Consider the following 25,922-nt stretch of genomic DNA (forward strand, 5'->3'; position numbering starts at 1 on the left):
TGTTAGTACATTTGAAGCAGGTAACCCTAATGTACTTAGCCCTGTTTTTCTTTGATTTCACATCACCATAGCCTAATATTTAACATATCGTCGATTTAGGATCAAACCCAGAGCACACAGAGTTAATAATAATAATAATTCAATTTAAGAGGTCTCTCTCCGTCACTCGTTTCCACTCGTTTCATACAATCGTAGTTCCCATTTCATTTGAATATTAAGCAACCTAAGTCCATGAAATTTTGCAGACATATTCTAGAAACTAATATCTATGTCTGTGGTTTTCCAGATTTCTGTTAAAATATTCTGTTTCAAAGTTACGCGGTCTTAAAATTTTCATACAAATCTTTGAGCCCCTGTAATTTTAAAACTACATATTTTTAGAAAAATCTAAAACACCACAGACACAGATATTAGTTTCTAGAATATGTCTGCAAAATTTCATGGACTTTGGTTGCTTAACATTCAAATGAAATTGGAACTACGATTGTATGAAACGAGTGGAAACGAGTGACGGAGAGAGCCCTGTTAATAATAATTTATTGAATGCAGCTTATGACAAATTTTTTACAAATAACTAATTATTAATTACAAAGTTTTTAGTAGGGCACTTAGGTACAACTAAAATAATTTAGTAAACCTAAAAAGCTAGACAATTTTTTTTTTTAAAAGAGTTCCCTCACTCTTGTCCACGTTACTACTCTACTTATAAATTACAACGACGACGTAACTCTTTGTTCAAAGCGATAAAATATATTCTCGGAAGATAACGTTCCATATAATAACGTTATAGCAAACAACAGCTGGGAAACCTCTCAATAAGGATAGCCATTTGAAACGTTAATATGAGTTAATCGATCATAATAACCAGATGGTATATGTGTCAGATAAAGAAAATGCAAGTAACATGTAATAATATGACGTGTTGGAAAACGGGTTTGCTTTATAGGGGATAATTTGCACGTGTAGATATAGAAATCAGATTGATCACAGCAAACGCACAAAGCATTGGTGCATCATGCAATTTAGACCTCAATAAAGTTTTCAACCTCTTGATAATCCCATCCCACTATTGACACGGGTCTCTTCTCAGAATGAGAAGCGCTTGGCCATTTGCGAATTAGCAGACTTCACACAGATGTATGAAGTCTACCAATCCGCAATCAGGTTTTATGGGTATATTGCCGAAAACAATATTGTATACAGCGTGCTAGATAACTCATACTAGTATAGGTATGTATTAACATGACACAAGTGTAAATTAAAAATTTATAACACCCCGACAAGTGAAGGTGACAGTAACTAGAAAAGAGCTGATAATTTTCAAACGGCTGAACCGATTTTCTTGGATTATAATATTATATTGAACACTCTCGATCAAGCCACCTTTCAAACAAAAGAAACTAAGTTAAAATCACTTTATTAGTTTGGGAGCTACGATGCCACAGACAGACACACAGATACACAGGTCAAACTTATAACACCCCTCTTTTTGGGTCCGAAGTTAAAAAGTGGTAAATATGGTAGTAAGTATGGTACCAACCATAGATTGTCCCTGCTACTTGACAATCGTTCAAACGGTCCTTCGAGCTCACAGAATTTTTACACTCGGAGTTAACTTCATCAGCTGTTTGCAGGGTTATCACATTGCAGTTCTAAACAAATATTTTAAGTCCTCATACGAGTATTTCCCGTGGCTATCACTCTACGTCGTAGAATCTACGAGGCTTATTTTTTTTTTTAACCGATTTCCAAAAAACGAGGAGGTTCACAATTCGTCGGAATCTTTTTTTTTTTTTTGGTACATCACGTTGGGGCTAGCCTCAGCTTCACTGGATGTTACGGACATTATCTAATTAATACCTTGTAGAATGCTGAGGATTTATATACAAAGCCTTAGTACTCATAATGTAACTCATAGCAAATAATACATTGCCGGTTACAATATTTAGACGTCTAGCTACAAGATCGTGACTGGATACGGTTTATGATAAAAACCAACATGAACGTACCCCTAGTACCTAGGTACTCGCCTACTATACCTACCTGTTCCCTTCCCAAAGCCCAACTGTAGTAAAAACCGATTAAGTGCGAGTCGGTCTCGCAACCGAAGGGTTCCGTACCATTTTACAAAATATATTAACACTACTACAGGTTGCACGCGACTTCGTCCGCGTGGATTTAGGTTTTTTAAGATCCCGTGGGAACTCTTTGATTTTCCGGGATAAAAAGTAGCCTATGTCCATACCTGGGATATAAGCTAAACCTGTACCTTTCGTGAAAATCGGTTAAACTGTTGGGCCGTGAAAAGGTAGCAGACAGACAGACACACTTTCGCATTTATAATATACTAATATTAAAAGTACATCCATACTAATAGTACCTACTTTTAATTTTTTTTTAATTTTTACCCTCTACCTATTAGGGATAATGACTGAGATACAGCCTGCTGACGTATAATGGAGGCTTAGTAATAGGATCCGTTGGCACCCTTTGAGTACGGAACCCTAAAAACGTAATAAGATAAAGTTCTTCACGTGTCTCAATACTTCTATAACTCGTTCTAATCGCGGAAGTAGTTTCTGCGCTGCGAGCTATTGCGAATCGGATCTCAAAGTCAATAAACTTGTATAAAGTACCTACCTAGTACCTACCTATGCAATGAAAAGTAATCCTTACCACGAAGTCCTTGAGGCTTATTACGTCTTGCTCTATATGCAGCTGTTGCGCTATGTAAATGGACTAGTGATGTAACTAGTACTGAATTTCACTATATAGGATACTAGCGGCCCGCCCCGGCTTCGCACGGGTGCAAGTCAAAGTTATAATTTATCGTAAAATAACATAGTTAAAGTCCACGGCTTATGTACCGATTTTACAAATAACCTGCTTCATAGATGTGCACCCCCCTCCCCTGCGGTTTCGCCATGTGAGTCGTGCGACACCATCATTCATTTTAATACCAATTACAATTTTAAATTCGTAATATCTTTTGATTGGATTGTCCGATTGGAATAAAATAAAAAGTAATTTATAGCTATTGAAACAATCTTGCTCAATAAATAGTTTATTTGGATAAGGATTAGTATTTGACGATAATATGATCAATAAACATAGGCTAATAATTTTAATTACTTTTATTCTATGGAAAAGTGGTTATAATGGCTAAAATATAAATGTTTGGTTTATACTATCGCGGACTTTTTTGTAGGCATTATTGAGTTCTACAACTTTTCTATAGAAGTCAACCATACATCTCTAACCATTTAGGCAGCGTTCGCGAGAATCGTTAACGTACGGCAGTTTTTTCGACGCCTTACTCCACAATTTTCACTACCACGAAAAATTCTATCTATTTTCCGGGATAAAATATAGCCTATACGGATTCGGAAGAATCCCTCAATGTAATGGTAAAAGAAATTTTGAAATCGGTCCAGTAGTTTTTGAGCCTATTCAATACAAACATACAAAAATACAAAAATACAAAGGTTTCTTCTTTATAATATTAGTATAGATAATGCGAAAAATACTAAAGTAGGTACCTATAATGTACATTATCATCTGTAAACCGTATTTGGGGTGGAGGTGTGACCCCACCCCAAATGGGTGTACAGCTCAGCATTATGTCCTGCATCACATGCATTAAATTTTAAAACGCATTTAAAGCAAGACGCTGATTTTCAGCTGTGACCCGAGTGACGTCACAGTCACCACAGTAAGTAAATTTAAAAAAATTAAGCTTTTGGTTCCTTGTATATCATGGACTTCCGCAAAGTAACGCCTGCTTCTGTACAATTTAAGAGCCTCGATAAAGCCTCGATAGCTCCACGGTTGAGGCGCAGACTGAATTCCGAAAGGTCGGCGGTTCAAACCCCACCCGTTGCACTATTGTCGTACCCACTCCTGGCACAATCTTTACACTTAATTGGAGGGGAAAAGGGAGTATTTATTACACATGATTAGCATGACTAATATTCTTTAAAAAAAAAACTCAACGTTTTGTTACAGGTTGCATAACTGTCCTGAACTGTGCTTATGTTCCCTGATATTTGCGCAATACGCAAATCGTCGCTTTGGTAGTGAAGAGAGTCAACCCACACATAACAAGTTCCAAAATAATGAGCAATTAAGTGGCAAGGTTTAACAAAAAATAATAATTAGTCCATATCTTCCAAACCGTAAGTTAGATTTTAATAAGAATGGCATCGGTTTTGCTTAACATGATTCTTGTATTTTCAGTACATAAATCGTTTTTGTTATTAAACTAGTTTTTCTGTTAATTGTTATTTTGCACTTGGCTCTTTTAACCATTTAGATATTTTGAAAATAATCTACTAACAGGGAGGTAAAAAGATACAAGTGTCATAGATCTATTTATATATACAAATAGTTGATAGGTTCAGGGTTGGTTGGTAGTAATTGGTAGACATAAAAAAAGATTAATAGCTTTATTTTTTAAATATTTTTGTATCAGAAATAATACACTATTGTTAAAAATCTGCAATAAAGAAATTCAATCATCTTCTGTAACATCAATATCATCACCTGAAGCAATAAGGTTCATGTAATATTCGTGGTAAGAGGTAGGGATTGTACCTTTTTTACAAAGATCTTGTAAGTCTTTTAGTTTTTTGGCATCTATTTTTAAGCCACACGTATACAGATTAGCTACTTCAGAGGCTAGTATTTCTTCATTATTTCGAGTTGATTTGAGGCGAATAAATAGTCGTTCAAATTCAATTTGGCTTAACTGAGTTTTGTAATAAATATGCATGGGCTCTTCACGTCTATATTGCAGCCATTTAACAAGAAGCCATTTCATGATTCCATTATCTCCTTTATTTTTATTTGTTATTAATTTTTGGCTGTATGACTTAAAATCAAGAAATTGACTAAATTCCATCTCCTTTACGACGTATGAAGGTCGAGTGGTCTTCGCCATTCTTGCTACAGTATACCATCCATCTGGGACAAAAATGTTAATCTTTCTACCCCTTGATTCAATGGCAGAGTGAACACTGTCACATTCCATTTCGGAATGTCCAGATTCCATGAACTTTTGGTTTATAATCTTCAGATTTGGAAATGAACAAAGTGCTCTAATGAACATGGCAGAAATGATATGGTTTCTGTTTTGTCCTGAAGCAGTATCAGAGTAAAATGTTACTTCTGTCACCTCTGGTGGTAGTTCAGAAAGAAGATTCCAAATACATGTGGCTATCTCAGATGCTCCTTTTGTACCGTTGGTTTCATGCCACATGTAGTTAATTGCAGTGCCTTTAGCAAGATCATATATGGTAAAGTTATAAGTTTTCAATTTTCTCTTATAATACAGTTGACCAATCTCTAATTGCGGGGTAAGTAAAATTTTTTCTAAATCCATAGTGTAAGCACGAAACGTTGGATCAGTCTTAGCTCTTGCCTTGTCTTCTCTTTTTTGTTCTCTAGCTTCTGTTTTTCTGATTAAATGTAAGTCATAGTTACTTTGTTCCTGGAGTTTCTCTTCTGGTGATTTGTTTTTAAATTGGGCGCAGTAATCACATTGGTCTTTTTTTGGCCTATGAAAGCCATAATTGAACTCAGTAGTAAAAATATGTTTATAATAATAAGATGATACAGGTAATGCTCTGTTCTCTTCACAATACTTGATGTAGTCTTGATACAAGCGATTTTCAGTCAGGCCAGATGGTAGATATTTTCGCATAGAAGAACTTCGGCAGTAGTGAGAGTCTACTACAGGTAAGGACTTGATGTGATCACAGATTATATCCTTACGTTCTTCAGAAATTTTATTTGGTGCAGGGTTCAATCCACGTTTGTCATGCTCAGTAACACCACTATCCATTTTCTTTTTGAGAGCAGTTTCAACTTTTTTAGCTGATATGTCTAAAGTACCAAGAAAAAACATCATGCATACTTGATGAGCTTTGTTATTTAATGTCAAAAAGTAAACATGAGTATAATTTCTCTTATCGGGAACATCAACTGCCATTGAACTAGAGTCTTTTGACTTGTATCTTCTTTTTGGTAGCTCTTTACGAACTGAGCTGTTTATAAAAGCCCATTTGGCTCTATCTTCTTTTAAAGTCAAAAAGTCTGCAAATATTTTCTGTCTATCATTCAAAGTAAATGTATCATTGCATTTATAATGGCACTTACAGAGTACTTCTTTAACTGCTTTTGCTCTCACTTTTTTACCTGACTGAGAAGTATGTTCTTTACCTTCAAGTCTCAGTATTTTATTTCTGTTTCTCTTCCATGTTTGAGGTTCACATTTCCTTTTTCGTGTCAGGGTATTATTTTCTTGGCTGTTTATGTTTTCCACTGTTTCACTATTACTATTTTCAACCTCTTGAAGATCTTGGCTACTATTTCTTAAATTCTCTTGTTCTCTTTGTACTATTTCAGGTTCACTATCACTGTAATGTGAAGTTTCTGATTCTGGTATATAACATGGATCATTTTCTGAACAATCTGATTGAGCGAAAGGGTCAGAATCTGATAATACTTGTTCAGCATCTACAAAAGAGTAAGCTGGAGTATTATTACGTCTGTTTGAGCTTTTTGTTTCTGGATCAACTGAATCTACATCAATCTGCTGTGCAGCTAGAACATAACAAAAAATAAAATTATTAATGAAGTATTTATTAACGGAATAACATACATGCATATTATATAAACTCATGACTGTAATCCCTTGTCATTGGTACAACAACTAGCTCAATGTTTAAGAATGAAGTTATAGCAATGCAATAAGCATTAAATTATTAGGATGGAATGGCATGTCAAGTGGAGATAAGTAGCTATCTTTTTGCCCACAAGGACACTACATAAGAAATCTTTATTCCCTTAGTCACCTTAAATAATACTCACAAGAAGATTTGGGGTGGTCTAAAATAAGCTGGAACCACACCAGTATTTCCAAAATTTATTTATTATACTTAAATAATAATAACTTAATAATCACTCAAAGAGAGTAATAATCTCACCAGTAGTAATTACATTCAGATCCATGACAGGGGTTTCACCGTCAAGTTCTTGGCACTGACTAAGTTTCAGGCACAAAGAGTCATGTGTGGCTTCTTGATCACATACTTGAACATGGTCACTTGACTTCTTTGTATCAGGACATTCATAAGAAGCTGCTTCGCTTACTAAAAACAGAAAAACAATCAGTTACCTGTTTAAATTTAAAACTGAACTAAGTATGTAACTACATATATATTTATTTATTTGATGGCATGAAGATACTAGCAGGAACAAGGTGGACGCAGTGAAAATATTATTCTTGAATTATTTGTGGTTTACCTCGAAATTATAAAACTGAGATTCTGATTTTAGAGAATGTTATGTTTTGAAAAAAAAAAAGGATGTAAGTAGCTACTAAAAGAAAGGCATAATAACAATTATAAGTTCTAATTACGTAAAGGTCTACGTATCTCACCAGTTGTGATTACATCCAGATCCATGTAGACAGGGGTTTCAATGTAATGTTCTTGGTACTGATCGAGCTGCAGGGACAAATTTAAGTCATGCTTGCCGTCTTGATTACATACTTGATCACGATCACTCGAGTTCTTGGAATTGTTTACCATGTTCAATATTAACTTTGAGCGATAATTATTATAGTTGGACATTTTGCCGTCTCGTCTTTTGTTCAATAGATTTAATACAAATCCAAGAAACTTAACAAGCAAAATAGACAACATAAAACAGTAAAATCGCAAACTCATAGCACATAATGCTTATTACAAGGAACGCCGACGCGCGAAATAAGGCATTTTTGACAGATCATGACAGATGTCAAGCCATACATAATGGCGCTTTAAATGCAGAGTTCGTTCAAAAACTAATGATTTATGCGGCTTGACTTTGTTCACTACTGATTACAACCACTGAACTATTTCAAGAAGTTAACTAATCTATGCGGATTGTATTCTTTTTTATAAAAAAAGTAATGTATAGTAGTTCTATTAACATCTTTTCACCTTTTTGATTATTTTTTGTAACTAAACTACAGGCAGTTAGCTCTATTCACCACCGTAAAAATCATATTGTTTTAATTATAATAGAATACTTATCTCATTTTGAACCAAGTTGTGGCTTGACTCTCTTCACCACCAAAGCGACGAAATACGACAATCTACATCACTAGTGTACGCAGCTGCGCGACCACGTTTCCCATTTATTTCGCATTAACTTTAACCGAATATAGCCCGTGCAGTTCACCACTTAAGGCGTATAATTGTGCTTAGATTTTAATCACCTCCGTTATCTCGTTGCATAACAGTTTCCTTTATCATTATTCTGACGCAATTTGCCCTGAACCCAGATTGAACCCAGCAAAACACAATCGACCTATATATTTGAAAACATATCGCCTTATCAGAGGTTGATAACGCGGTGTTTACCAGCCACAACTAACGACGTTTCTTTCCGTATTCTCTAGATGATTGATATGTATTAGGTATAATTATTATTTATCACATTGATTTTTTTAGCAAAACAATATAGTTATAGTTACCTATAATGAACTGATATTGACTAAGTAGGTACGTAGGATTGCGACTTTTCGAAAACATATTTTTTTGGTATTAACCTTATTAACTTACAAAATTGTCACAATGATGGTGCTTTCATATTTGCTATCCTATCATTATTTCTTCGCAATTAGACACCTACAGAATACTTATTTAGGCTTTTATCGCTATCTATTCAGACTCACGGAGGTAGGTATATTTTTCTGAAAAAAAATAATTAGTGTACTTCCTGGTTCTGAACTTGAAAAGCGAGGGTTGAAAGAAAATTACTTTTGCAGGTCTGAAAAATCCGGCGGTTTAGGGAAGGCCTATGTCCAAAAGTGGATATCCACAGGTTGATGTTTAGGTCTGACATTTGAAGTTGCACCCTCTGGAACTCTTGCAGTTGAAGTGCTCAGAGTTAAACTAAATACCTAATTATTGATCTTGATTTGACGCAAGGTTATTGCAGACGATCCCATCTAATAATATCTTGCCCAAAATATGCAACGCGTTGGCGTGAGCGGCAGCGTCCCAATCTAGAGCTCGATTTGACTGCACTTCCTCATATCTGTTGCTATTACTTATACATGAGTTTTTTTTTTAATTCAGATTCAAGTTGGCCCTTGACTGCAATCTTACCTGGTGATTCAGTGAAGTGATGATTCAGTCTTAAGACTTAAGAGGGGTATGGCAGTTTCTATGGCAAACTTTCAGAGAGACGGTTGCGATGGTATGGTCATGTCATGAGAAGACCCGAGGATCACATGACCAGAAGCGTAATACATGTTAGCGCTGGACCCAGACAACGGGGCAGACCTCGACAAACCTGGATGTCAGTAGTATTGAACGTCCTGAAAACAGCCCAAATAGACACAAAGGCGACCCAAAACAGAACAACTTGGAGAAATATGGTTAGGAGAGCCGACCCCAATTAACATGGGAAAAGGCTAGGTCTATAGTATTGTACCGGAACGCTAAATCGCTTGGCGGCACGGCTTGCTGGTAGGGTGGTAACTAGCCGCAAGGTCAGGGCAGTAGTGCGGTTTTAGCTATTATACTTTGTCTTGAGAATCAAGCTAAATACCGGAAGGTTATTATACTAGGTCAGAGAAGTACCTACCTACAGTGTTACAGAAATAGCCCTTTTATTTTTATACCCAGTTCTGCCAACACTTGACACCCGTCTGCGGCTTCAGAGCGAAACTCTTGTTCTTCGCAACGCGGCCCGTTCGATACTCGAGTCTCAAGCCAGTGAGAATATTGCATTAACAGTGTTGCCTATACTCTACCCACGGAGAGAAGTTAATATAGGGCTCCCTCTGTTACGTAATCCCATACAAATGACGAAGACAAAAAACTCAGTGGGCGTTAACCATTTTGAGTGACCAGCCAATTACAAACGAACCTATGATAATATTAGTTGGTATAAAATGTCAAATGAACATTAATTTGATACCAAACTATATTTATTATACTGATCTTAACCGTGACCAGCAAGAAACAAGCAATTGTGTTTAGCCTTTAGACTTTCCTAATCTAAAATTCACCTCCCCTTCTAATCGAAAGGTATAAAATATAACAATACCACCTATTAACTAGATACTAGTACCAAGGTCTTTAATTCTCCGGATAAGTATAGAATTGTTGTCGAAATCATTAAATGGTGAATAGATACCTAGATACTTACAAATGTAGGTACTTAGTTGCAAAACTCACAAGTTATTGCTTCAAGTTGTTTACGTAGCTTAACAGTTAACGCTTTTGAAAACCCTGTGTTCAAAGACGTTGGGCCAATGTATTTAAGCTAATAAGTACAAGGCCGTTTGACATATTTACAATACACGGGTATTGGTAGGGACAAACGGGCCAAGAACTTGGGCCAACACGTGTATTTCGGACGGTTCACATTATTCCAGTCCAAAGATCGAAGCGCACTGGAATGCCACTGGAATAAGATTACACCGAAATGTGCCACAAATTACCCATTCCTGTAGGCAATCCAGTCCAGTGACTGGAAGTGAGTCTGGAGTGTAGACTTGTAGAGGGCATTGAATTGTGAGTAGACAATGTGAAAAATAAAATAAAAAGGATGCCATCTACATTCTACATATTACTTTGAACTAGACAAGATTAAAAATCACCCACTACAACATTTACTTCTTCAAACTATAGTAATTGAAAAGTTTAAAAACAATTTTTGAACTCCTTTCTTGAAATCATTGTCACTATTGTGTTACCGACTCAACAGCGTGTACTGGAACAACCCGCCAACCACCTATGGCCCCACCAACCTTGCAGTTATATGGGCCGAAACGCGAGAGGGCGCCCGTTCGGTACTTGTCTTTCCCGGGGCGCCTTCTTGACTCCCTACAACGTGTTCTGGAACAATGTAAACGATATGATCTATTCCAGCATTGGACCGGAATAACTCGCTAGATTAGTGCACTGGAATAATGTGAACCGGGCATTAGAGCCATCACAACTGAAGTTTCCTGTAAGCAAGTAAACGGGGTTATTACTTGACTTTATATTAGACCTACCTTACTAGCAGAGTTAGCTAGTAGTTGGCTGTTGACAGCTCGCTGTGTGGGTGCGCTAAATGTAAACAAGGGCGAGTCCCGCACGTGTAACGATTGTTGCAACAAGCCCTAGAAGCCCTAACGCTGGCCATACACGACCAATTTTACCTTCAAGTTTGCAGTGAGCTTGAAGCGGCGTTTAGTCAATTGATAGCCATACACCGTCAAGTTTACTGGACGCCTTGCTTTTTTATTAAATACAGATACAAGTTAGCCTTTGTCTGCAATCTTACCTGGTGGTAAGTGATGATGCAGTCTAAGATGGAAGCGGGCAAACCTGGAAGGGGTATGGCAGTTTTTATCAAACCCATACCCCTAAGGTTTCTAGCCGGCATCGTACCGGAACGCTAAATCGCTTAGCGGCACGGCTTTGCCGGTAGGGTGGTAAATAGCCACGGCCGAAGCCTCCCACCAGACCAGGCCAAAAATTATAAATTTCCAAATCCCTGACGGGAATCGAACCTGGGACCTCCCTCTAATAAAACCACTGCGCTTAAGGAGGCTTTAAGTCCGCTGCAGACTTGACCGGTTTTGAACGTGTAGGTAAGGCCAGCGTAAAGCTTTCGAGATGTGGGCGTGGAAACGTATGTTTATTTAAGTTGTGGTGTATTCTCGACAAATAGAAGTCTGTCAGGGTATGCCTGAGTTCACACGCATCAGTACCTAATTGTGAGAAATGACGGAAACGTCTTAAATCCTAGTCTTTTAAAAATTAGATTCGTGAATGAACGAACGAAATCAATGTGAACATCAGTTCGGATGTTTTGACGAATCGTGAAAAAACACGATTCCGTATGCAATGTGACATCTGTCACGACGAATTGTGTTTTTAACCCCCGACCCAAAAAGAGGGGTATTATAAGTTTGACGTGTGTATCTGTGTATCTGTCTGTGGAATCATAGCTCCTAAACTAATGAACCAATTTTAATTTAGTTTTTTTTTGTTTGAAAGGTGGCTTGATCGAGAGTGTTCTTAGCTCTAATCCAAGAAAATCGGTTCAGCCGTTTGAAAGTTATCAGCTTTTTTCTAGTTACTGTAACCTTCACTTGTCGGGGGTGTTATAAATTTTTAATTTACACTTGTTAGTCAAATCCTCAATGACGGCCCCGTGTGAATGCGGCCTTAATGAATATACACCAAACACAAAATAAAATTGTTTCACTGAAATAGGATACAATTTTTCTTGACCACATTGCTGTAAAACGACCAGTGGAAACTAAACCTAATGAATATTTATGAGTCTGTATCATTATTTCACGAGTTCACAGCGACTTCAATTAAACCGATTTAGTGGTGAAGGAGATTGAATATGTGTCATCGCGGTTGAGGTGAACGAACTTGGAAACGCGAAATACTAATAGATATTAGATAGCGAATCTGAAGACTTATTTTTTACGTCTGAGTGTTTTGACCGGTATTTTAATGTGGGAAGAATAAAGGTAAACATTTCATTCAATAAAATCTTTTTTTTTGTCTGTGAACTCTTTGTTTTCTTTGTCATATACCAACTTAGGATATACTACCAGTATTATTAACTAGCTGATGCTCGCGACTTCGTCCGCGTGGTAGATTTTTAAAAATGCCGTGGAAACTCTTTGATTTTCCGGGAAAAAGTAGCTTTACATCACTCTTCAGGTGTGCAAAAAATCACGTCGTGTTATTCCTTTGCGACTCTATTGAAGGAGAAACCAACAAACAAACACATTTTCGCATTTATAATAATATAGTTTGTTATTTTGCCAATCACCGAGCAACCAAATCGACGAGATTTGTGCTTGGATGTACTTATGTAGTTAAATCCTGGATCTACATATTTCCTCTTACTCCTAAAGGCTACTTTTGATCCCGATTAAAAAAAACCTAAATCCACGTGGACGAAGTCGCAGGCAACTGAATAATAGTTATGTAAATACAATATATGTATAGGCGCTGTATGAATAATAGTTATGTAAATACAGACATATTAGAGGGCTTTTTTAACCCCCGACCCAAAAGAGGGGTGTTATAAGTTTGACGTGTGTATACAGATACTGTGGCATCGTAGCTCCTAAACTAATGAATCGATTTTAATTTAGTTTTTTTTGTTTGAAAGATGGCTTGATCGAGAGTGTTCTTAGCTATAATCCAAGAAAATCGGTTCAGCCGTTTGAAAGTTATCAGCTCTTTTCTAGTTACTGTAACCTTCACTTGTCGGGGGTGTTATTTTTTAATTTACACTTGTTATATTTTATTACCTGACGCCACCACTGGTCTCATTCCATAAAAATGTTCATTTGTTCATTGCCTGCAAGTATAAACAAGCACTTGATTTTCAATCTTATCTTGTCGATCTCCAGTTTTACTGGCAGGCACGTCCTATTGTGTCAAAAGCTCGCCGACCACCTTCATTCCGTCCACAGTACGCGATAACATCAGACGGTCTATCAAATTGTGCGACTCATGTTACGGCTGCCTCCCAGATCACTACCCATACTAATGCGATAGTCTTTGCTTGTTTGGCTTATTGGTTTGTTGGTTTGTCCTTCAATCACACTGCAAATGTATGTATAATTGGTTAGTATTCCAATGAGAGACTAACTGCGTTTGTATGGAGCGAGTGACGGAGAGACCCCTCTTAAAGACCTGGAGAGTGGTAAAGGCTACTTTTTATCCCGTAAAGTAAAGAATTCCCACAGGATTTTTAAAAGCCCAATTCAACGTGAACGAAATTGCGGGCACTAGCGACCGATAAATATTACTTACTAGCTGATGCCCGCGACTTCGTTCGCGTGGATGTAGTTTTTAAGAAATCCCGTGGGAACTCTCTGATTTTCCGGGATAAAAAGTAGCCTATGTGCTAATCCAGGGTATACTCTATCTCCATTCTAAATTTCAGCCCAATCCGTCCAGTAGTTTTAGCGTGAAGGAGTAACAAAAACACACACACACACACACATACGCATACAAACTTTCGCCTTTATAATATTAGTGTGACTAGCTAATACCCGCGACTTCGTCCGCGTGGATTTAGGTTTTCAAAATGCCGTGGGAACTTTTTGATTTTCCGAGGTAAAAAGAAGCCTATGTAACTCTCCAGGTCTTGATGGAGGATCCGTTGCTCCGTTGCGGCATGATTGAAAGAAAAACCAACAAATTAATAAACTAACAAACCAACAAGCAAACACACTTTCGCATTTGTGATATTGCAAGCGGGCATCGGTTTTTTTTTCATCCTGTCTAAGTAAACTGGTGAAAACGTGTGTTAAATAAATACATTAAATAGGTAGGTACATTATCCGAATTGGCTTTGTATTTATTCAAAGTGTGGCTAAGGTTAAACGGCCAACGTCCGGCGCCACTACTCCAGAAATCTGTCTGGTTGAATTGACCTCTATTCTTTTTTATTCGGATAAAAAATGAATGTGATCTCACCTGATGGTAAGTGATGATGCAGTCTAAGATGGAAGTAGGCTAACTTGAAAGAGGTATGGCAGTTTCATTAAACCCATACCCCTGGTCGGTTTCGAGACGACATCTACTATATCCACTAACTATAGACAAAACTAAATCTTGGAAACGTTATCTTTCATGCGACATTAGACTCAAACTCATTTACCTAATGGTCTGACTTCACAGTCGACCTTTGAGATTTGAACTATCTGGAATGAGTCCAGTTAACTGATAAAACTAGGTTAAGGCTATATCAATACTGTCTAAATTTCTTTGCGCCATTATTTACCGAAGTTCCAAAAGCTCAACGGCTTAAAAGCCGGCTACTACGAACGTATAGTGAACTGTGTTTCGAACTTTGTTATGCTGCGGCTACATTAGTCAATGCCCAACAACGCCATAATTATCGCGATAATCAACGCGTTGAACTGAGTGGCCATATTGGAACGGTTAATGTCTAATGCCAATGGAATTGGGGTAAAAATCATCTAACGCCAAACGGCATTGTGAATGCCGTTGGACGTTGATCGTGGCTACATCTACGTTTAACGGGAAACGCCGTTCAACATCGCGTTGTTGGCCGTTGACATGGCCGGGACATTAGGGGTCCAAGTTATTCAAACACCTTTGGAGTTTGGACCTTAAGGTTTCTCGGTCCTTCAATCTATGTTACCTAATGCTAGGTAAGTTGGCTGTTGGACTATAGCGTGTATAACTCACTTAAAACAGTTTTTTCATTAAGGTAGAGTTTGAGCTATACGATCACGATACTGACGCTTGGGTACTGCCACTTACGTACTGCTATAAGAAATGTATTGAGACCATTTAAGGTGGGTAACCGCGACGCGCGACATTTTGCATACGATTTCACAAATCATGACCGACAATGCACCCTATCTTGTAGGACAATACACATCTACAACCTTCACACAACGTCTTCGCCGGCGAATACTTGGTCGTCGATTTCTATCATCGTCTCCCAGCCGTGGACTCAAATGCCTACAATCAAGGATACAGACTAATGAAATCCAACCAATCCATTCGTTTCAACGTCACCATAAGGTCCGAGCCTCACAGGAGCAACCCTTAGGAAAACGTTGCCCCTCGAGCTCTCCAACTATTTCTTCGCACCTCAGGTCTCACCCACGGGCGGAGCTTTGAGCTCGCTATGCCATCCCACCTGGTGACGGTGTAGCAGCCAGTAGGGCCTACGTAGCATAGTGAACTCACGCATGCGTAAAGTTAAACTGTGGCACGCGTCAGACGCTAGAGCTCGGATGCGGCGCTATAGATTTTCATAGTATTGATGTTGTATTGTCGCGTCTGTCGCGCGCATAAGTCGCTTCGTCCACGACCCACGGAAGTCCACCTTTACCTTGGCTAGAAACAACGCACGCCATAAGCCATTGTTCGCGGATTGTATCAGAAAAAAATATAAAATTATGAAGTAACTTTGCGAGCGAGTTAAATAAACTGAACGAGACGTGACCGGCTCACCAAATTAGGTTCTTTGAAACGCCATCCTTGACATTAAGCCTTCAACGGGCGACACATTAACGAATTTATTCTATTTACCCTCCGTTTTTTTTTTCAGATGACAGAATATATTATTTCGAAGTACATAGGTACAATAATTTGATGTGGATCGTGTTTTATAAAGGCTTGGACCGTGGACGTCATGCCGAATGCACGCGCACGCGTCTACAATCTAGTATATTCTATATAATTATATTATACTTGTATACTTATAATAAAACTGTAACTATACGATTTTATACATCCATACTTCCATACTATCCATACTAATATTATTATAAACTAGCTGATGCCCGCGACTTCGTTCGCGTGGATGTAGGTTTTTAAAATTCCCGTGGGAACTCTTTGATTTTCCGGGATAAAAAGTAGCCTATGTGCGAATCCAGGGTATAATCTATCTCCATTCTAAATTTCAGCCTAATCCGTCCAGTAGTTTTTGCGTGAAGGAGTAACAAACATACACACACACACACACACACATACAAACTTTCTCCTTTATAATATTAGTGTGATGCCAAAGTGTGTCTATCTGTCTGCTAACCTTTCACAGCCGCGTTTCTTAAGTTAAGTTTAGTACGGAGATAATTTGCATTCCGGGGACAGACAAGACTACTTTTCCCGAAAAATAAAGGAGACCCACAAGATGCCTGGCTTGATATTTGAACGCTTACGGGACAAAGAAACAAACGTCGTTTTATACAAGTAGATTTTATTTATTTATATTTATTAAACTTATAGAATACACAGGGCAACTTATTTAGCAACTTCCACGGTTGACGCTTGTAAACTTAAATAGATACTTAAGTAGGTACGTATTACCTACCCTTTACAAGAAATCCGATAGTTAACTCCCATCGGAATAACCAGATCTCAGCCAATTTAGAAAATATCGTTTCCAAATTGATTCTACCGGAAATCCACCCTGGAGCTTCTTGAAGGACGAATATTGGTTGCATTTCGCCAGATAACCAAATTGACTCAATCGCAAATCTAACCAGTTGAGAGTTCGAACTTTCAAGACGAAATTCGCTGCGATTCTCTGGATGCCATCATAATATTATTGAAACTGAACTGACTTGGTTTAACTTACCTATTCTAAAAACTCAAATACAGATGCATTTATTTTGTCATTTAGTAAATAAATAATAAATATTGGAATGCAATGATTATTAATTAATTCAATTATTACAATTTTCCTACTCTCATTTATTTATTAAACTCATATTACCTTATTTAAAAAAAAATGTTTACAAAATAAAATAACAGAAACAACAGAAAACTAAAGTGACGGAAAAAAAACATTGATTAACAAGGTAAAATTAAATTAAAATTTTATAAAACCCCTGACACATTTTTATTAGAATTTGGCTGGACACTAATTTGTATTGGTCGGATAGTAATAACCGGTTTAATAAGAAAACTAGAAAAGAGCTGATAATTTTCAAACGGCTGAACCGATTTTCTTGGATTATTGCTAAGAACACTCGATCAAGCCACCTTTCAAACAAAAAAAAAACTAAATTAAAATCGGTTCATTCGTTTAGGAGCTACGATGCCACAGACAGATACACACACAGATACACAGGTCAAACTTATAACACCCCTCTTTATGGGCCGGGGGTTAAAAATATGGTAAAACGGGTCCCACTAGTAGCGGGGTGGTTTGGACCCAGGCCGCCAGTGGTCAGGGCTCCAGAGTGAGGAACCTCCTCACAATGCGTGCCGTCTCAAGAACCACTTCTGTATCTTAAGTACAATTTATTATTACAATTAAAACAAACACATTTTTGCATTTATAACATGGCTAGTGGTGTGTACTCCATTCCCGTAATAGAGCCGTGTTTGCCCATTGGCTAACTAGCTGTACTTGCAATGTCACAGTAATTTCCCTAACGAACCTATTTGCCATGAGTAATATCCGCTCCAATTCACTATACATACAAGCGCTCTCTTTTCGCTTTAACTAATTATTGTTTTCTACGCTTAGCAATTTGTTCAAGCATAGATGTCATTATGAGACTCATGGCTGTGGCTAGTTACCACCCACCGGCAAGTGATTTAGCATTCCCAAACCAAAGGGGTATGGGTGTAATAAAATAAAAACCGGCCAAGTGCGAGTCGGACTCGCGCACCGAGGGTTTCGTACTCGGGTATTTTTTCGACATTTTGCATGATAAATCAAAAACTATTATGTATAAAAATCTGTTTTAGAATGTACAGATAAAGCCCTTTCATATGATACCCCACTTGGTATAGTTATCTTACTTTGAAAATTGAAACACATTTTAATTTTTTTTTTAATGATGTAACCACAAATTCGCAGTTTTGGCATGACAGTTGACACAGAGCTAAAATGGCGAGTGATATCTCAAAATACGCACTATACCCAATGACTTTCTAAGCAAGGACATCGCACTGGCGCGCATAACAAGGGACCAAGTAAGTGTGCTTATACTCGGTGTAAGCACACTTTCTTCATTAGTCGCATGTTGACTGCAAAGCTGTCAAGACCCCTAAATGCGCGATCAAAAAGTGCCGAAATAATACGTTAACGACGCAGAAAAGAGATGGTGTGACTTACCACCGGTAAGTTAATTTTATTTACGTAAGATAACATGCGAAAAAGTGTAAAATACTTAGTAAAACCATTGAAAACACTAGAAATATCTAAAATTATTTACAATGTTCCCATTCCTTTCTCTCACGCACATCGGAAAGAGACAGATGGAAGGGCGCGTCACGAATGTTGGAAAAACAAAACTGTGGAGTAGCTTTTTTTTGTTCAATGTAAAATCTATTGGCCATTATTGTATCACATTTATTTTATTACTAGCTGTGCCCGCGACTTCGTTCGCGTGGAATAGCTCTCAGCGCGCTTTATATAGCCACGAACGCTCAGGCGCGAGGCGTGTATCTGTACGTTAAAAATGTTCGCCGCGATTCTTTAAATTGACATAACTTTTTTATTTATGAACCGATTGACATGAAATAAACACTAAATGTTAAGTGAAGCTTACTACAATATATTAGTGACAACCGTATCTAAATCGAATGAGCCGTTTCTGATATTAGCGTGCACAAACACACAGACAAACAGACAAAAAAAAATTAATTACAATTTCAGGTTCGGCATCGATAAAAAAAAAGTAGCAGAGGTTGTTATTATTAACAACCCCTGCTACTTTTTTTTATATATTTCCATTGTACAGACACCACTTTTCTACAATTTTATTATATGTATAGATAGATCTTTTGACGACCTCCGGTGCGCAGTGGTAGCGCGGTGGATTTGTATGACGAGGGTCCCGGGTTCGATTCCCGGCTGGGCCGATTGAGATTTTCTTAATTGGTTTAGGTTGGCTGGTGGGAGGCCTTTGGCTATCTTGATTCAAGGCCCATCTTGAATCCGCCATTTTGGTTTTATTTTTCAGCTCCCTGTCAATTGGATGAAGTTCTGAGTGACATTTGTTCGAGCACCCCCCACCTATCTTCAATACCCTGGCCGTGCTCCTCACCGAAATCCTCAATCATCAGCTCTATCCATATTTTTCCTCCGAATCATTTTTTGTCCTCTATACGAAACCATCGGTAAAAAAAAACATACAAAATTTTACAGAAGAGGTGATCAAATGAGTCAGTCAGTCAGTCAGTCAGTGAATCAGCACGAGCAGAATAGTATATAGTATAGATATAGTATAATAGTTTCATATTTACAAAAACGAAAAATCTCTCAAAGAAATAACAAAAATTAATAGTGCTACACTACTCCATTCCATTTTTTGTTCAAGTTTGCTTCTAAAATCACCTTATTCAGCTTCGAGTGCAATAATCGATTTACATTGCGGCTTAATCACTGAGGTTAGTTTACAGGACTTGAATGTTAGCGGGAATGTATAAATGGAGCAGTTGAAGCTACATAGGGTGAATTTAGAAACGTGTGCCATGTTTGGGCTCTTGTGTTGTATGCCACGATGTGTCCATGCTTAGAAAGTCATTGACTATACCTAATATCTGAGAGTTTCAATTATAGCAATATGGAGTGAAAGCCTTTTGTCATTGTAATTTTTTGCGAGTTTTCGGTCTACCGTCGCGGTTCATATCCCGGTGACGGCGCATCCTTGCCGCTCCGCTTGGTTCGTACTTTGTAGACTTTTGAACCCATATTTCCTCCTTTCGTACGATGAACTTATTACTAAAGAAGAAGTCTTCATTCTTGGGTTTCTTTTCTGCACTTAAACGTAGTTATTCGTTCCACGAACCTTCGGTCTTCAAGAATGAAAAATCGGTCAAGTGCGAGTCGAACTCGCACACGAAAGGTTCCGTACCGTTCCGTACACACTCGCACGCACACACACACGCACACACACACACACACACATACACACACAAACACACACACACACGTAGTATATATAAAAAAAGTTTTTTTTTTTGTGATCAGATCGTATATCTTTACGGAAATCTGAAAACCCACGTGCACTCCTCTTAACTGAGACTGAAGGGAAGTTATTTCAAAGAGTTCCTTTGAGAGGAGAAAAAGTTTTACGACGTCATTTCCATTTCACTTAGGTACTTCAGTTTTATATGCGTTTCATTAGTACCTTCCTAACCTTTTCTAGTTTTACCCCTGTGTATTTTGTATAACTTAAAGAAGTTTCACTTCAATTTTTTTTGACTTGTTGGCCAAATTCAAACAATAGCTCCCTAGTCATAGCATAGCATAGTCAGTGCTAGTTAGTTCTGACAAAAATTATAGGCAGACATAGAAAATACTAATTAGTTGTTCATGAACATATTTTTTTTTTGTGATGTTACCACAAAACTCACGGTGTTCGGATTTTTCCCTTTACTTGTGCTACCTGCCAAATCATGATTCTAGGTCAACGGGAAGTACCCTATAGGTTTTCTTGACAGACACGACAGACGGACAGACGCACGGACAGACAGAAAAGTGATCCTATAAAGGTTCAGTTTTTCCTTTTAACGGAACCCTATAAAAATCAAACACGGCTTTTGTTTGTCGCTAAGCGTACTTTATGTGTGTGTTTGTTTGTCAGCAGAGGGTGGCGGGCGGCAGGAGAGAGCGCGCGGCGCGACGCGAGGCCGCGCGCGGCAGGTGACCGTCGGTCCGCGCGGCTCATGTGGGCGGCGGGCGCGTGCTGCTCGCGCCAGGCAGGTCTGTCTGCACCTTTATACCTCCGAACCTTCGTCCTATACCTACAAATCCGAAGCCGACTACAGGCAACAGCAGCAGGCGACGTGACACCGCAACGTGACACCGCGACGCTCCTGGTTTCTACGTATTTCTATGAAATGCATTCCAGACGAAGCGGATGTGTCGCTAGCCAAGGGAAGTCGTTGAAAGTATTTCAAAGAGATACATAGAAACCAGTAGTGACGACACGTCCCGTTGCCTGTTGCTGCTGCCTGCAGTCGGCTACATACCTAGATTAGTTTGCAAGTAAAAAGAACTCTGAACAAGAATAAAATTAAATTGAATTAAAATTAGTGAGGTGTCTGCACATCGCCTGTTTGTAACGCACGAAGTATCGCGCGGTAACCCCCGTAACGGTATTTTCGGGCTAGCAAACAATACCGCACAAGTAATATTTCGGTAAAGTACCAAGTTCAGAATCTTTTTTTGCGACGCCTAATGTAACTTTAAGCTGATGGCGTACTACTAGCAAGCAAGAGACGCGTTTTTCGTGAAAATAAGAAATTTCAGCATTGAAAGCACAGGACAGCGGATGACATCAACTATGAATCATGCGTATAATGTAACCGATTGCTGTTGAAGACATAACGTGCAGCGCGTTTGATGTAAACGGTCGTGCTGTTAATGCGTGCGGTTTTTTGCGGTAGTGCGTGAACAGCTTAAAATAGGTGCCTACATAGAGATCACTTTCTTTGAGATTATAATTATTATTTTACGTATTTTACTTTATAAATTACCAAATAGGTACATAAACATTGTGTCTTGGAAAACGGAAAAGTTCCAAAAGATGATAGGTTTCTGGGCGACAAAGTAATTCCTAAAATAGAAATAGAAGATAAATAATCACCCACGAAAAGGGAACGAAAAGATCAATTCATTTTGAAAGGTATAGCTACACTAGGATTCCTGTAAAATGTGACTATATACCAGCAATGAACGGAACAAAAATTGCCTGTGGTGAAATATTGACTATATTAAGTACTAGATGATGCCCGCGACTTCGTCTGTGTGGATTAAGGTTTTTAAAAATCCCGTGGGAACTCTTTGATTTTCCGTGATATAAAGTAGAATATGTCCGTCCCCGGGATGTTAACTAACTCTGTACCAAAATTTCATCAAAATCGGTTAAACTGTGGGGCCGTGAAAACCCAGCAGACAGACAGACAGACTCACTTTTGCATTTATAATATTAGTATGGATAGGCACGTTGTTTTTCTGAACAACTTCTAATAGAGATGTAGTATTGTTTCCATGCAAACTAATAAGATGAAGGACCAAGGACTGGTAGTGATTCTAATTGCTACAATTGATGCCAATTTGATGACTTTAGAGTCAACTGATGATATTTGTGTTGCTATTGCTGCCTCGGATGCATATTAATTGAGTGACCAGAGAGTAGGGTACTATTATATGATAATCCTGATTTTTTTACGCAGATTCTATTAAAAATACATATAATGCATACATTTTGAGATCTCACTTGCCATTTTAGCTCTATGTAAAAATAAAGGTAGGTACAAACCCATCAGGCCCCACAGTCCTCTTCTAAAGTACTCTCAATATCATTACTTACATCATATTTCACCACAGGTATCTACTATCCACCTATATTTTATTGTTGAACTCGCCAACCTACCCGGTTTCGCTCGGGTTTAATTTTTGAAATTCCTTTCGTACGGAGACGATGCAGAGAAAATGTAGAACATGCAAAATGACATGTTTCTAACTTACCTAGGAGTGGGTTTGAACATGTACTTACGTCGTACATAAGTCAGCCAGTTTCGCGTTTTAATGCGTCTAGATGAAAGATAGGTATTTTGTTTAGTTTTAGTTTGTTATATTGTTTATGTTTAGTTCCGATACGTTGCTTATGTTGTGTTTACCGCATGAGTGCTGTTACTTTGATGCCCCACGCGCACTATGATGACCAAAACTGCGATTGGGATTATGTTGTTGAAAATGCTATTAACTCACAATCCACTAAGCTACAGTGGTTTGTGTATTTAAGTTTTACCGAACGTAGATCGACGATTTAGCCTTCTTTAATACTGCGGGCAATATCTGTCTATCTAAATGATAAATCATACTAAGTACGATTAGTAACTAACATTGGGCTATGGGAAATCATGTGGCAAGGCTTCACACACACCGCCCGTGCCATGGCAGCCAAGGACATCTAGGCTGAGATTAATAAAGCGTACCTACTTTGACTATGCTCAATTTTTACGAGTTTAAAGAAGATTTACGTCTCGTTTTAATAAGTATGATCTAAAAGTGCTTTCAAGCTTTGCCTCTTGACTTTCCAGAGACGATTTGCGACAACTGTAGAACGTACCTTTTGGGTAATTTTCGAGTTATTTAGGAAGACTTTAATACAAATATGCAGCCCAACTCGTAACTGAAATGTTTATTTTCCTAATTTTTTGAATTTTCGTGCTAATTCAGGACATTATTAGAAAAAATGAGCAAAAGAAGAATAGGCGAATTGCATCTAGTGCGTACAGAGACCAAAATATCCTTTTTTAGTAGGCCACAAGATTTTTAAATGCTACTTTAAATTTCAAGTCGGAGAAGTAGATTCAAAAATGCTTCTACAGATGGATTGTGTATTGAATCTTAATTTACAATTAAAAACGCAGTCCCAATAGCGGTTGAATATAGTGCGCTTAGGGCAAAACTGTAGATTGCAGGTGGGGGGGTGTTGTTGGATGATTGTTGATTTGAGCTGCCACTGCATTACCAAACATTGATGCAATCAAAGCTATTATCGCAATCCTTTATATTGGAACTGTTGCACGATTGGGTAAATTCTCAGCCATCGCAATAGTAGCACAAATGAAAACAACCAATCATCGCGATAGTTATAAAGCCCGATTTACATTCAGTGAAGTGTAGATGCAGGTATGATAAGTTAACGTGTCAAGTGTAAAGAGGGGTTTATTCGTAGTGCATTCCAAACGAACGTAGATTGGCTCTCATTTGAATACTAACCAATCGAACTCAATGAAATTTTACAAGTACGTTTTAGCAACTAATATTTAAATGTCTGTGGTTATTCCAGATTTCCGTTAAAATATTCAGTTTCAAGGTTACACGGTCTCTAGGACTTACATACAAATCTTTAAACCCGTGTAAGTTTAAAACTAAGTAGTTGTTTTTACGGAAATCTGGCAAACCTCAGACACAGATATATTAGTTTCTAAAACGTGTCCACAATATTATATCAAAATTGCATGGTTCATATTCAAATGAAAACCAAACTATGTTTGAATGGAGCGAGTGACGGACAAACCGCCGTTAAGTGATTCAAAACGCACTTATCACTTAACACTTACACTTCTCACCTGCATATGCTACTTAACATTGTGTAAATCATGCCCACTGCGTCACAAGTTTGGTAATACAGGACCCTGAATCTCTGGCGTTAAAATCGTAACTCACGCAAAGTGCTTTTTGTGACGTTCTTGATACATTTTTGTGCAAGAAATTGGGCAACAACTGATCTTGTAAGCAAAATCTGTTTTCTGCTTATGTGCTAAGGCGTTTAGTTCATATTGTGTGAAAGAACATGAGCAGTTACCCAATAACTTTAAAAAGCAAACATCATCTCCAAACAGTTGGATGGTCCTAGTAACTTAGCCTAAGCAGAAAGTGGATTCTGCCTTTACATCCAAGATTTCGCGTCACAAACTGCAGTAGGTATCTCTATTCAAACGATATCAGGCGAAGTCTTGCGCCAACTGCTAACTTCACTCACAACTTTGTACGTTCGTGAGTGAAGTTGCGACAGGTGACAAGCCGTTCCTGTTAGTATTTGAATAGAGTAATTAGTGCCTTTGGACATGAAGATATATTTACGGCTAAAGCCGGACGCCTGGTAACCCTGGACAGGTTGCAAAAGTATTGCGTTCGCAACGCGTGTAAGTTGCGTCTGACGCGCTTCAACTGCACGTGAAAATGTCGCCGTGTGCAAAGTCCCTAAGACCCCGTTCACACAGCATTAGCACCGCACGTTTTTTTGTAGGATAAATCTTACCGGGAACGTAGTAGCGCCACTAAGTATAGAATCGTTCACACGGGTATAAACTGTGTACGTTTTTTGGAGTACAAACGACGTGTGAATGGTTCTATACTTGTATGTGGTACGTATCCACTACGTATTTGGTAAAATTTATCCTGCAAAAAACGTGCAGTGTAAGTGCCGGTGAACCGATTGTAACGTGTGAGTTACGATTTGAACGTGTTAGCGAAGAAGGGTTCTCCGGCGGGTTCTGACGGGGTGTGTGTTGGTAGCTAGCAGGCACTCATGCGTGAGGGGGTGACTAACCGTGGCGGGGTGGCAGGCGAGGGCGCGGCGGTCGCGCGCACGCCCGTCAAGACGTTCCAGGCGTACCTGCCGCCGGCGCACCGCACCTACAGCTGCATCCACTGCCGCGCGCACCTGGCCAGCCATGACGAGCTTATATCCAAGGTGAGAGACCATCCTGCTGCGGAAATCCTCGCGCTTTGACCTCGGACCCAAACTCTAGCGGGTAAATCTTGCAGAGGCCTTCGCACCTTGCAAGCGAAGGTCAACTAAGCTTTACTCTCCATTTTAGAAGCAAAGCGTTACCGACGTTTAATGAGTTAAAACGTCACGGTAC

General features: G+C 38.5%; 2 protein-coding genes across 8 annotated transcripts in view; one reads left to right on the forward strand and one right to left on the reverse strand.

The window, feature by feature from the left end:
* Window positions 1-25,922, forward strand: part of LOC123872808 (protein yippee-like) — a 137,498-nt gene that overhangs the window by 102,836 nt on the left and 8,740 nt on the right. For 3 of the 7 annotated variants that reach the window (XM_045917355.1, XM_045917349.1, XM_045917351.1), the window contains exons 2-3: window positions 21,122-21,240; window positions 25,623-25,750. In XM_045917355.1, coding sequence (XP_045773311.1) covers window positions 21,204-21,240; window positions 25,623-25,750 — 165 coding nt within the window. In that variant the 5' untranslated portion in view covers window positions 21,122-21,203. Of the gene's footprint in view, window positions 1-21,121; window positions 21,241-25,572; window positions 25,751-25,922 lie in introns of those variants that run through there. The other 4 variants (XM_045917354.1, XM_045917352.1, XM_045917350.1 and 1 more) reach the window with 3 other exon arrangements.
* LOC123872788 lies at window positions 4,430-7,509 on the reverse strand. The gene is made up of 3 exons (XM_045917314.1): window positions 7,442-7,509; window positions 6,987-7,151; window positions 4,430-6,603 (listed from the first exon to the last, which is right to left on the reverse strand). Exons 1-3 carry the CDS (start codon window positions 7,464-7,466, stop codon window positions 4,511-4,513), a joined length of 2,283 nt encoding a protein of 760 aa, XP_045773270.1. The 5' UTR covers window positions 7,467-7,509; the 3' UTR covers window positions 4,430-4,510.

Source organism: Maniola jurtina, chromosome 15 (assembly GCF_905333055.1).
Source record: "Maniola jurtina chromosome 15, ilManJurt1.1, whole genome shotgun sequence".
Taxonomy (NCBI): domain Eukaryota; kingdom Metazoa; phylum Arthropoda; class Insecta; order Lepidoptera; family Nymphalidae; genus Maniola; species Maniola jurtina.